Source organism: Cyprinodon variegatus, unplaced genomic scaffold (assembly GCF_000732505.1).
Source record: "Cyprinodon variegatus isolate N-32 unplaced genomic scaffold, C_variegatus-1.0 Scaffold244, whole genome shotgun sequence".
Taxonomy (NCBI): Eukaryota; Metazoa; Chordata; class Actinopteri; order Cyprinodontiformes; family Cyprinodontidae; genus Cyprinodon; species Cyprinodon variegatus.
Genome location: NW_015150697.1, coordinates 605949 through 618384, shown reverse-complemented (window position 1 = coordinate 618384; position 12436 = coordinate 605949). Strand labels below are relative to the sequence as shown.

General features: G+C 37.4%; 3 protein-coding genes across 6 annotated transcripts in view; 2 read left to right on the top strand and 1 right to left on the bottom strand.

Moving 5' to 3' along the window:
* ccdc79 (coiled-coil domain containing 79) overlaps positions 1-7629 on the top strand; it is a 10822-nt gene extending 3193 nt beyond the window's left edge. For 3 of the 4 annotated variants that reach the window (XM_015381887.1, XM_015381885.1, XM_015381888.1), the window contains 14 exons: positions 710-838; positions 951-1103; positions 1196-1327; positions 1442-1567; positions 3596-3732; positions 3826-3956; positions 4035-4093; positions 4181-4255; positions 4417-4653; positions 4726-4782; positions 4897-4947; positions 5816-5881; positions 5970-6039; positions 7197-7629. In XM_015381887.1, coding sequence (XP_015237373.1) covers positions 710-838; positions 951-1103; positions 1196-1327; positions 1442-1567; positions 3596-3732; positions 3826-3956; positions 4035-4093; positions 4181-4255; positions 4417-4653; positions 4726-4782; positions 4897-4947; positions 5816-5881; positions 5970-6034 — 1418 coding nt within the window. In that variant the 3' untranslated portion in view covers positions 6035-6039; positions 7197-7629. The remainder of the gene's footprint in view (positions 1-709; positions 839-950; positions 1104-1195; positions 1328-1441; positions 1568-3595; positions 3733-3825; positions 3957-4034; positions 4094-4180; positions 4256-4416; positions 4654-4725; positions 4783-4896; positions 4948-5815; positions 5882-5969; positions 6040-7196) is intronic. The other variant, XM_015381886.1, reaches the window with a different exon arrangement.
* A 1240-nt stretch (positions 7630-8869) lies between these two features.
* On the bottom strand, positions 8870-11183 carry LOC107089215 (pollen-specific leucine-rich repeat extensin-like protein 1). The gene is made up of 2 exons (XM_015381872.1): positions 11082-11183; positions 8870-10535 (listed from the first exon to the last, which is right to left on the bottom strand). The coding sequence occupies exon 2, from the start codon at positions 10526-10528 to the stop codon at positions 9674-9676; it is 855 nt and encodes a 284-aa protein (XP_015237358.1). The 5' UTR covers positions 10529-10535; positions 11082-11183; the 3' UTR covers positions 8870-9673.
* LOC107089228 overlaps positions 11129-12436 on the top strand; it is a 3874-nt gene continuing 2566 nt past the window's right edge. Inside the window, exon 1 of the mRNA XM_015381891.1 lies at positions 11129-11287. Coding sequence (XP_015237377.1) covers positions 11129-11287 — 159 coding nt within the window. The remainder of the gene's footprint in view (positions 11288-12436) is intronic.

Here is a 12436-nt window from a genome sequence, read left to right as displayed (position 1 = left end):
CCATCCATCCATCCATCCATCCATCCATCCATACATCCATCCATCCATACATCCTTCTTCGGATACAAATAGGCTTCCAAATATTCCAGATTGAATTAAATTTTGAATAGCTCCAAATGTTATTGATTTAACACCAGTATAATTTAGGTTTCGGCTTGGATGATGTGGATTAAGGTGGACTGAAATCTCTCCACATCGCCGAGTCTAATTGAACATCCAGCTCACTGATTCCAACTAAAAAATAAAAATATCCAAAGACAATCTGTCCACTGGACGAGATATTTGATGTGATGATATACATATAACGCTCAGTTTTCTTTAGCAACCCTTTCCTGATCGATGGCTTTGTACAATGAGATTGTTTGTTACTTTGTAACTCCTCTGGAAACTGGTTAGATGCAGATAAATACGGCTTAAAAAGCTGGAGCTATTTTAGGTACATCAGATTGGCACTTAGAAGACTGATTAGAAAAAACATTTTATTTGTATAAACTGCATTCTGTATTTGTTTCATTAAAGGTGAGAAAAGGTCAGAATTACCTGTTTCTTTTTTTTTACTTATCATGTTAACAGTGAGGTGTTGACTTTTAATATCCACTGTTAAGGGGAACTTTAAAACTTACTCCCTTCCCATGCTGATAAAATACTCCAAACCCTACATAGCAGAAAGATCAGCTGTAATTCATCATGTCTTTGTTTTGTTTTGTAGAGGAAGGTCAGCGGGTTTGCGTGGCAGCCTTTCCCATCGTAAAAACATGGCTTCAACAGATTTCTGTGCCCTCAACTGAAACCTTTCAGCCCATATGCTCTTTTATCGCCATGACAGTTTCCAGCAATGGTAAAAAAAAAAACTGTTTTCTCTGCTGAAAACACAGTTTCACAGAAATGACATTTATTTTCTAACAGTGTTTAAAACTTTTTAATAATCACAAATTGTTCACCTCTTGCAGCTTATGTACAGGAGAGTTTTGCTGCCTGCGGCGGTTTGGAAACTCTTACAGTCGCACTGCTTCGCATCGTGTCTACCTCAGATACAAGCTTGTTGTCTCGTCAGGTGTCTGTCATTATAGTCAAGACCTTGTCAGCTTGCATTGCTGATAACTGTGAGTCCTACTCATAATTGTTTCATTTAAGAAAGCTTGACTGTTGCTATTGTGCTTCTCCAGGTTATACATTTGTTTTCTTTATATTCTAGCCACTCTGGCATCAGGTTTGGCTCAGTATGACCTAGTGAACCACCTCTTCTTTCTGCTGGCCAGCACACATTTAGACCCTGAGGACAGACTCTCGGTTTTACTTACCATTGGGGAGTGCACTGGGGCCTCTGGTGAGACTGAGCCGTAAAAAACTATGGAAAGTCGAGAGTCTTCTCTTAATATTTGGCTTTGATTGATCCAATTCACTTATTATTTAATAACTTACTGTCCTTTTGTATTTGCAGTGGAGCACCAGTCTCAGCTGGTGGGTTGTGGAGGCGTGCCGCTTATGATAACCTTTCTCACAGAGGACTCAAGCGAGGAAGTAAAAAGGGCAGCTACCTTCATACTGCAGACTTGCAAAAAGGCCAGTAAGCAAACTTTCGTTTTCTCTGTAAGAGGGATGGGAATCGAAAACTGGTTCCTGTTCAGAACCAGTTCCCTGTGTTCCAATTCCATGGCAGCGTTTGGCAGCTCGCTTAACGATTCTCTTATTGATTCCAGGCAGCATCAAAGCCTAGCGCTTGGCAGCACAACTTACATCACGTTTTTTTACGCAAGTTAAGCACACGGCATTTAGTAAGCAAGTACGACGGGACCGGGCGTAAGTCTAGAAAAGCAAAACCAAAAAATGGTGTCCCATCGGGTAAAGTGATTTAAAGTTTGGCTTAATTTTAAGGAAGAGAAAAATGGCAACAAGTTACTTTGCAATCATTGCAAAGTGGTAGTTACATACATGGGAGGAAATACATCCAACATGCAGAAACACCTGTGCATATAACATGGCATACATTTTAACAATTGCCGTGTTTTTTATGCTTCCAGACAGAACTAAAGTTACGACCAGCATGGAAGGCAACTCTGGTGGTAATTAGCTAGTTTTATATCACTGGCTGTACTTAAAGTGGTTCCTAGTAAATCAAATGCCATTTCTGGAAATAAATTAATTTCCTACCTCAATTTGGGGTTATTAAACATGCTACGAAGTTGTTCCGCAGTTCAGGGAGCAAGAGAAAGGTGACGCTCATTTATTTAAATCAGGGGAGAGGAGTTTATTTCCCGAAATTGTACAGTAATGCTTATTCATTATACGGATGCCTTTTCCATTAGATTTAGATGACTGTGAGGAGACGGGTAGCCTGGCTGGCTCAGAGGCTGGCAGCTCCCGTTCACTGCCTTCTCTTTTTGCAGAGGCAGGCAGAAATAGAATGTCCCAGGCGAAGGTAGACAAATGTCACCGTGCACTTACCAAGTTCACTGTTTCACAGAATCGATAAGAGAATCGAAATCATGAAATTCCCAACCCTACTATGTAATGGCTTTAAAACATATTTAGGGAAAATGTGATTTAGTTTTGTTTTTTATTTTTACAGCAGGCACTTTTTATTCATAATTAAATTTTTTTTATAACAGATTGAAAAAGATATTAGACCCCTTGACATAATATTCATACTTGTTAAGCATAACATTATGACAATGGACAGGTAAACTGAGATTTATTAACAATTTGCTTTGATGTTAAAATATGAAAAAAGGATCAAATCGAAAAGGACCAAGATTCAGTATCTTTCTAAATGAACATGTGATAAGGTAATGGCTCTTTGATGCAGCTTGGGAACTAAATCTTCCCCTTGTGGATTAATCAAACAGATATCTACTGCAGATCAAATTTCTTTAAAGTTCATGCTAGCTCTTATAGAAGAAGGCAGTATAGCCACAGAGCAGTCAGGATGTGAGTATCAGAACCTGGTCTATACACCAAGTGAAGAAGAGTCAGTCTGATCGATCAAAATGTGTTTTATATCATGAGGTTGCTGGCTTTGCACTGCCTGAGAGTAAAGCACATGACTGTGTGCGCTACAACAAAGGGGCAAACTGGCAGAGGTAGCAAGATGCTTTGGGTGATTCTTTGCTTAAAAACCTTTGACCCTTCCATCCACCTACCCACTTTAATGAAGCAGTCTCGGATGCTCTGTTTCAACTCCTTGCAGGATAATGTGCATTACCGCTTAAATGAAATCATTTAGTAATTGTTTGTGAATTACAACATTGAGTTTGAGGGGTTGGCTTGGTGTCCAAACCAATCTGAATCCATTTTGGCAACTGTTAGATGTACTCCACATATAAGTCAGCTTCATGGAGGCCACATCTCACAGTTTAAGGATCTGCTGCTAATTTTATAGTGGTAGATAACACCGCACACCTCCAGGGCTCCAATAACGGCCATGCCTCAGTTATATAGGGTTTTAAAGCAGAAAAATGGATTGACATAATGCTATGCCCGACTGTTATAAAACTGGTAGTATCTAATGTGTTATCAGGGGTGTATCTGTTCATCTTACTTCACTATTTCACATCCTTTACTTTAAACAAATCTCTTTGTTTGTTTATTTGCATAGCGTTGAGCTTGGGAGTGCAGGGCCTGGTGGAAAAGCAAGTTGAAATTGAGGATCCTCTTCTAATTATGGAAAGGTTTAGGAGTTCAGCCAGAGAAATGCTGCGCAAGATTGAACAGTTAGAGAAAAGACAGCTGGAGGTCAGATAAGCACACCCACTTAAAATATAATTGGTAATGTTTATTTTAAATAATTATAAACATATAATATATGTAGAAATATTTCTTTTTTAGGAAGTTAAAGAGGAGCAAGAAACCAAAATGACTGGAGCAGACCCTATGCGTTTTGTTGACAGAAGAGGGATCTGCATGTCTTCTGAAGTTCAGTCACTAGAGGGAGGCAACGAGTCACATGCAGAGAGGAAGTCAGTGTGGTCTTTAAAAGCTTTAATTCATAAGAAAAAAAATTTTCTTCAATAAAATATTTTTTTCTTTTTGCTTAGATCCCTGTTTAGACCTCCTTTGTTGCAGACAAAACCAGAAGAGATTACAGGCTCTGATGGTGAGAAACAGAGTTCTACCTTTACAAGTTTTCACTTGTTGTGTGATGCAGCTTCTATAAAATTAGTATTTTTTTCTTTTTGTAAAGAAGTTGAGAACAGTGACTTAAAGAGGATGAGGAAAGCAACAGACTACCGGTCAGTCTCTAATGGCCGGTGTGCAGGTAAGGAAACTAAGATATTTCTAAGAACAATGAGCACATTTTTGTTGTTGTTATTTTTGGTTCTTTATTTAAGATACACAAGAAATCACAGTTTTGTTTTTTTTTTTTTATTGTTGCACACAGATGATTATTTCTTCTTATAAAGGTTGTTTTTTTTTTAGGTTGTGTCTTAACTTTTGAAGACGTGACAAGTCGGACTTTTGCATCGTTTCAAAGCTCCTGTGAGAACAGCTGCGACATGCATCGAGTTCTACAGGAGGCTACAGAGCGATTCAGAATGAGTCACCTCAACTGCGGGGTTAGGCAAGATCAGAAGAGTGTCGCTGCTGGGCATGCAGACCCAAGCTCTGCAAAGGCGCCAACACCAACGCTGCAAAGAAGCTGTGAAAAACTGTGTGGTAAGTGTGTGGTATTCACTTTTCTTGTGCAAAATTAGTTTAAGCTTACTTAAGTTTGTTGTTTATCATTAGGTTTGGAACATAAGCCAAAAGACAAAAAATACACAAGAACAGAACCGAGCTACTCAAGTGAGTAGAAGATTCCGTGTTTATTTATTTTTGCTCGTTTCATTAATACACCTTAGATACTCTAAATCATAAAACAGACACAGCTAATAATTGAAAAAATTTCTTTATCCACAGCTGGGACTGACAAAAGTTTTCTGCCACAACACACTTGGAGGAAGCATAAGGGTAATATTACATATATATATATATATATATATATATATATATACAGAAATAATTGATCTAGAAATAACAGATTAATGACATGTACTGTAGCAAACAAAATGACATGAAACTTAATCTTTTTTATTATTAACCATAAATTTAAATAAACTCTTGGTTTTATTTTTGGGTTATTTTTTTTTTACTAAAGCAGTTGATTTTTTTAAAATATGGTATGTTTTTATCACCATAAAGTTTCTACTTCTGCTTCAATTTTACTAGAAACAGGATAAATTATATGGGATGGAATTATTTTCCCAGACCTATAAATGCCCAAGCAATGCACAGCCTTACAGGATATTGTCAAATAAATATTAATTAAGAGACTGTAGCAAAAGATTATTAATATAATAAGCACAAATTTTGAAATTATTTGAATGCGTAGAAGCAGTTGTCTTGTTGGCAGTAGGGCTGGGTAATTAATTGAATTTGCCAAATAACTTTAATAAAAGAGAAATTTGGTTACACTGCATGTTACTAGTAAGATACAGACCTTATCAGTGTAGCCTTTGGGTTTGCCAACAGAAAAAAGGGCAAATAGAGTTGCAGCTAGCAGGCAAATCCATACTTACGAGTAGAAGTAAGCACTTTTCCATGCAACAACCTAGATGAGCAAACCTTAAGGTGATGAAAACAATGAAACCCTGAAGTGAAACATTTCTACTTGATGCTTGATGCAATGGAAAATCAAGTAAAATCCCATTATTGGGTTAAAAATATAAAGATTTTTGTCAAACTCTTTCAGTTCTAATTGGTAGATATAAAATTTTGCATAGAGCATGTGTATAAAACCCCTGTAATGCTTTTTTTTCTTTTTTTTTTTTTCTCATAGGTTTCACTTTGACCCCCCTGTATAAAACAACCAGCCAAGTGGCACACACCTCCCAGACAAGGATAGGTATAGATAAAATATTAGTATATTTCATGTCATTAAACTCAGTAAACGCTGCCATGTTCACCAGGTATGACTCCATCTTTCCTCTTAGGTCCAAGCTTCACTCCCCTAAAAAGGTCACAACTACCTGAAGCCATCCATCCAGCACACATGTGATCGGGGTATTTACATTTTCAGACTTTGTGTGTGAATGTTATGATTGAGAGATTGTGTCGGGAGCTGTCCTCTGCAATGTATTCTTGGCAGCAGACAAACCAGGGAGCAGAAGGAATGTTGAGCTGCAGCCAGTTTTCTCGGTGTGCAGGGCAGAGCTGGTTCAGAGCCCCACAGCTGTATTAAGCTGTTCCACAGTCTCTCTCTCTGCTATTAATCGGATACTATAATGACATACCGTGATGTTTTAGACCAATGGAAAAATACTTCAGCTTATTACCATATTGTGTGTCCAAGTATTTTATTAATTAGGCAAACCTTTTTACTTGCATCTTTCTCAACCTTTATTCTCATCTGAGGAATTATTTAGAAGGGTTGCTCGTGCATTTCACAATCGTTCTGTTGTGTTTGATCATTTTCATTTTCTTTGGACTGCAAAGGTTAATATTTTTAACATGCTGAGATTTTTACACACTATACACACTTTTTATTCTAATAACGGTTTACACCTTTTTTACTATCAGTAAATGTAATTTCTATTTCTAAAGCAGCTGTTTTAATTGTAATGTTCTACCTTTGTTTACATAACCTTCCTGTAAGAAGGAATAAGTGACCAAATAAGTATTTAAACTTTTTCTAGCTTCAAACACAGAGAGAAGTGGAAGGATTAATGGCGAACATTATGCTGTTAAAAGATCAAAGACACAACAGACCTCTCTCTCTGGGAGATCTTTAAGATGTTTCTAAAAGATAGAAAAATAAATGTCTAAAATGTATGAGCTGCTAAATTATCTTTTGTTAGTTCTCCTTTGGACTAATCTGAAATGGAAGAGTGAAAACCAATCAGTCATACTGTTCTCTACACTGATACACTATAGCAGACAGAAAGCCTTAAGATACTAAATCAGAGCCAGTTTATTGATAGAACAGTGGTGACCAAAAGTTACCTAATGCTCAGTGTCTATAATTTTAAATTGTCTCAATATCCTTTCTGATATTTTTTTATAGATTTTATTAAGTAGACCAGAATTATTTTCTCCCAAATTTGAAAATATGAACAACTTTTAATAAAGGTACTATTAAAAGTATATACGTTTTCCTGCAAGTTCATTTCTTATGGTTGCTTTAATAGTTTTTTTTCTTGTTTATATTTCTGTAAATATAGAGAAGAGAGAGTGAGGACCTCAGCCATGAAGTCCGAAACCAGCTTGTTGAAGTAAAGAAATATGGCTACTTCTGGATCCCCATCTTACAGTCATATCGTTTCCAACCTGGATGCAGCAATGTTGATGTGGCCAAAATATACAAGAGGCTGGTGAAAAAGTTAAGGTTATAAAATGGTGGGATTTTCAAATGTCCTTTTAGATTGTATTGAAATCTTATCTTCCTGTTTTCCATTGGAAGTATAAAACATTCTATGCTGTGTAATCTTTCTATTCTGATTCATCTTATTTAATAAAGTCTTACTCTGTTTCTTTGTAGAAAACTTATTTTAAGTGAACATATATAGCAATATATGACCTTTCTTTTTTAATTGTATAGTACAGTAAGTATTTATTTTGTTTGTATTACATCACATATGGTTCTATGTTCTAATATTCTGCCAAACATACGTTTTAATAGCTGTTGCTAAACTTGAATGTGTGTATTTACTTAATTTTCCAAAGATGTTTAATACCGGTAGTTGTGTTTCTACAGCTTATTGTATGTTCTTGTTGTAAAATGCACATTTTTTGTGTATAAGGTTGCTGTTTGTTTGATAAAATATTTGACAAGAGCAAATCTGACACTGGTTTGTGTTTTTGTGAAGAAGTTTTCAAAGTGAAGCTGTTTTCAACAGCTGACTGGATGCTAGGTAGTTCTTGTTCCTGTAGCTATAAGTTTGCTTCTGCCTCTGGCACATTGTAGTGAAAGGTTCTGTTCTTGCATAAGAAATATGCTTGACTTCTTAATCTTTAACTCTTCATCCAGGAAATTCACAAATAATTGATGCCAGTTTAAAAAAAAAGTCAACGAGTTCTAAAAAGTTATACAAGCGAGAACTTTGTGTGTATAAAAAAAAATGTTTTGAAAGAAGATGGGACAATTGTAAAATCAGAACAGTTTCTCTCATTTCTGTCCCTTCAAAATCCTCTTTGCTAGATCCCTCACACATGGTCTCATGGAGTTCTGTTTCCTTTATGTCCGTGCTTTGACCATGGCAGTCCGTTGAGAGACAGGAAATCAACAAGGGGAGAGGGGACCAGAGTGCAGCACTTTTGTTTATTGAGCCGAAAGCCTCTGGTATGACAGGAATCACAAATGGTACAAATCGTGCTGCTTATCTATTTTCTGTGTGCATCAAGAAGCAGCTCTGTCTGCGAACTGTATCCTTTACTAAAGCCGAGCTGGACTCAGATCATTGTCTAAAGTATGCCTTTCCCACTCCACAGGGACTCATCAGTTATCAAATCGTGGGATTTACCCATTTTGGTTGGCAGAGTCAGCCATTTATTTTGACTTTAATGTTCTTGTTTGTCATATTTATATGGCTTTTGTGACTTGAGACCCTCTCACTTTGCATCAGTGCAAAACTGGGAAATTTTTGCAGTTAAAAAAAACAGGCTAATAATTCTCCCCCCATTAATTTTCAGCTTTAGGTTGCCTTTCAAATAGTTGTTCCCTGAATGCTTGTACAAGATGCTGGGATAGCAGTGAGAGCAGGAGGAGAGGAGTGGGAAAGACATCTGAAGAGCAGATTTCTCATGCACTGATTTGCAGTAAGATTGAAGACTTTTGACCCAGGCCCCCCGAAACCCTCCTTCCTCTGGAAAGAATGTGGCCTGGGCTCTCCCCCCATCTCCTCTCATTTTCTCTCCCCGGAGGCTCTGAAAAAGCCTTGGTTCACTTTATGACCCAAAAAATGGAAACTATAATTTGATAAGCATGTCTGAGCTATTACATGCATGTGTTACATGCATCATAAAAAGAAGCCAAGAAAAGTGTAATTAACCTATTTATTTGCTCAAAAATCAGTTAATGTTTAATAAACAACAAGAGCATAGACATATAAGTTTCTTTATTTTTTTACAAGCAAGCCACTATCGAGTAAAACTGACAATCATTAAATTCAGCATAATATTTGGCAGTTTAAACACTTGTTTTGATGCACATTGAGTTAGCACTTTGGTCGTGGTTTGTTGTGCAGTCTTTTTACTCTTTGGTTTCAGAAAGAAAACATCCTTGGTTAGTTTATGATGTGCAGATTAAAGGACACACCTTTATTTTTCTCTCTTCACCTTTTGTAAGCAGCGGTTCTAAATAAGCTGTTGGAAGGTTGTTCTTACTAATCCCTTCAAGTGTAGGAGAAAATATTTAGTTAGAGAGTTTGCATAGAGGAATATCTCTGTTGTCTGACGCTGTTTACTTTCGTACTTTTATTCTGTGCTATTTGAACCTATTTATGCTCCAAAGCCAAATCAACTGGCCGCTTCAATTCATTCCAACCTGATGCATGGCTCTTTTAAAAGTATTATTAGTATTTTCAATTATAGCAAATAGCATTTGGAGTAACAAAGAAAATGCCTTTTTTTTTTTAGCGACCGGTTGAGAAGGTTAACAGAATATCCTCTTTTGTTGTTTCAGGGATCGTTTTTGATGGATTCACTTAAACTCCATGGATGTGCTCATGTCTGTGATGGGAGTGTCATCAAGGATCTTGTCTTCTATTGGAACGATGTCACTGAGAAGATCATTTTCTTTCAGCTCTGAGGCTTTTAGGAGTTCGCTAATATTTTCCATGTTGACATCACTCTCATGCGTCTTCAGGCACTCTTCGGCCTCCACCCCTGTAAATTTCTCCAGAAAGTCTGAAGTAAACTTTGCTGGCTCTGCTGTGGAACTTTCCTCACTTGCTGAACATTTTGATGACTCATCTGGATCGAGCAGGATGGTGGCTTGGGAGGAAATCACATCAGGGACACCATAGTCAATCAGTGGGGGTGCAGAAAGAACCGGATCGGTGAGGGGTTCTTGGTCTTTGCTTTGCACAGCCGCCTCAGCTGCTGTTGGCACTGGCTGAGGGATGGACTCAGTGTCTGCTTCTGACTGCAGAACAGATTCTGAAACATCAACTGGGTTTAAGGCAACTTGTGCTTCAGCTTCGTTTGTAGCTTCAGGGTTGGGCTTTGCAGATATTTCTGGTTTTGGAGGACTGGCGTCTGAAACCAGAGGTTTAGGCTCCTTAGGAGCTTGAGTTTCCAGTGTCAGCAGTTCCGACTCTGCATCTTCTCTTGGGGCCAAAGCAGAGGGACTTTTCTCTCCTTTCACCTCCGATGCACATTCCTCTTTTGTTGGTTCTTCTATCAGAACATCAAGACTCTCTGCCTTTGCATCCTCCTGTTTTATCCCAGAGTCTACAGCTGGTTTTGAATGTTCCACTGCAGGTTTCTGTTCACTGGCTGCAGATGCAGCACTGCTGACAGCGACATCTCGCCTTCTGCTGAACTTGTTTCCCATGCTGAATCTACAATTGATCAAAAGCAGTTAAATTATTTTAAAAATTCACACTCTATCAATAGAAGCTTTCAGAACAGCAGATTCAAACTTAGATTGTCAGTTGGTGATTAAGACTTAAATAAGTCAGGATTTATTTTTTATTTAATGCTATGGTACAGAGAGCATTAACTTGGTTCATTTTTTTTTATAATGCATGGATGAAAACACATAGTTAACTTTTAGGTCTAAAATATTACCTCAGATCATCTGCAGTAATTTCATACCTCCTTATGAAAGAAAATACAGCACAGGACCTAAACTCCTTTTCATTCCCAATATATTTTGTTTTCGTTTTATTTATTAACACAAAACACAGATTAGTTTAAAATCTAAAATTAGAAAATATTTGTCGAATACAGCAGAACAGAGAAAGGATTTTTTTATATACACGACCCCGCCTCTGGTTTTTGTTGGAAACAAAAAACAAACAAAATAAAGTAATGGTGGTTAAAAAAAAAGCACGCTTTCAAGTTGTTGATAAAAAGTCATAAAAGATGAAGATTTCTCCACTAACCTTTAACAAGCTCCTTGATTTCGCAGTTGAAGCTGATCAAAGTGCAGATGATCTCTCAGCAGAAGTCCGTGAGCCAAAGTGTCTCGCTGAAGCGCGCGCGCACCAGCGAGGCAGAGCCCGAGCCGGGCGCGCGGCCTCGACAAAAGTGCACGCGCAAAGCCCAGCTCTTCGAGACGGACTTCGGCGTGAGCCCTCATCAAGTGAAAGTAAGTGAACAACAGAAACTATTAAAAAAATAAAAACAAAACTTAGATCAAATGACGATTTATTTTATTTCAGGACATTAAAAAGTTTTTTGTTTTTTTTAACTGTCATAATAGTCCGTGAAAAAAAAACAACTTTTAAACATCTATAATACAGTAAAATTTACAGTATAATCGGTCCCCATTTCCCTGGAAATGTCCCCGAAAGCTGTCAATTTGTGATAAGTAAATTTTACCGGGGAAATTGTTGCTTGTAAACTGTTATTACGGTAGAAAGAGCGCGTGAGGATGTTGCGCGCAGAAACCTGTGTTATGGTAATAATAAAACGATGAGGTTATACAAGAGTAACCCCAGTAACTGACCTGATTAACCAGCCAGGAACACCTGGATTAAACAGCTTGACCATTAATGAAAGACATGAAACAAAGGAGCAGCTGAAGTTCAGGAAGCAGTGGAGCTGTGGATAGTGAGATAAATGAATCTGCTTCTCTGAGATGTGCACAGGACCCTGATGGGGTCAAATGCAGTTTACCTGCAGAAGAAAAGAAAAGCCTGGTTATTTGGCAGGTAGCTGTGAGCAGAATTTGTTGCACTTTTATTGAAGAGGTGGGGGGACTTTGTCTCCCCAGACATCCACAGGGACAGGCTAAAGGTTGGAGAAAGGTTTTGCTTTTTCCTTTTTTCTTTTCCTCGTGTCACTCTCCCCTTAGAGAGGCTGAGCTCTATAGGCCCCACAAAACTGGAAATCCTCGGTAACCACCCAGGACCCCCGACCCAGAGACACAGTTTAGCTTTCTATAAATAACAATATAAATTAATTCATATTATTAATCTTAGGAAATACTAACAGTCAAGAGGCACATATATGTAAAAACAAATTAAACTATTACTTTCCCGGTTTGCTAAGTTTAATCTTGATGAGATGTATTTCTTTTTATCAATGAGCTGAAAATGTCCCAAAGTTTTATTTCAGAAATTACCTTAATCTATAATAAATATATACATTTAGTTTAAGCCTAAATCTAATGTGTAAATGAATGTCTCTTTAAATTGAATCAACAAATAACATGTTGAATCTTATCAATTTTCAATTCAATTCAGTTTATTTATATAGCGCCAAATTCACAACACATGTCATCTCAAGGCACTTT

Excerpts from the sequence above, each read along its gene's own strand:
- LOC107089215 (XM_015381872.1), bottom strand. The coding sequence starts at position 10,528 with ATGGGAAACAAGTTCAGCAGAAGGCGAGATGTCGCTGTCAGCAGTGCT.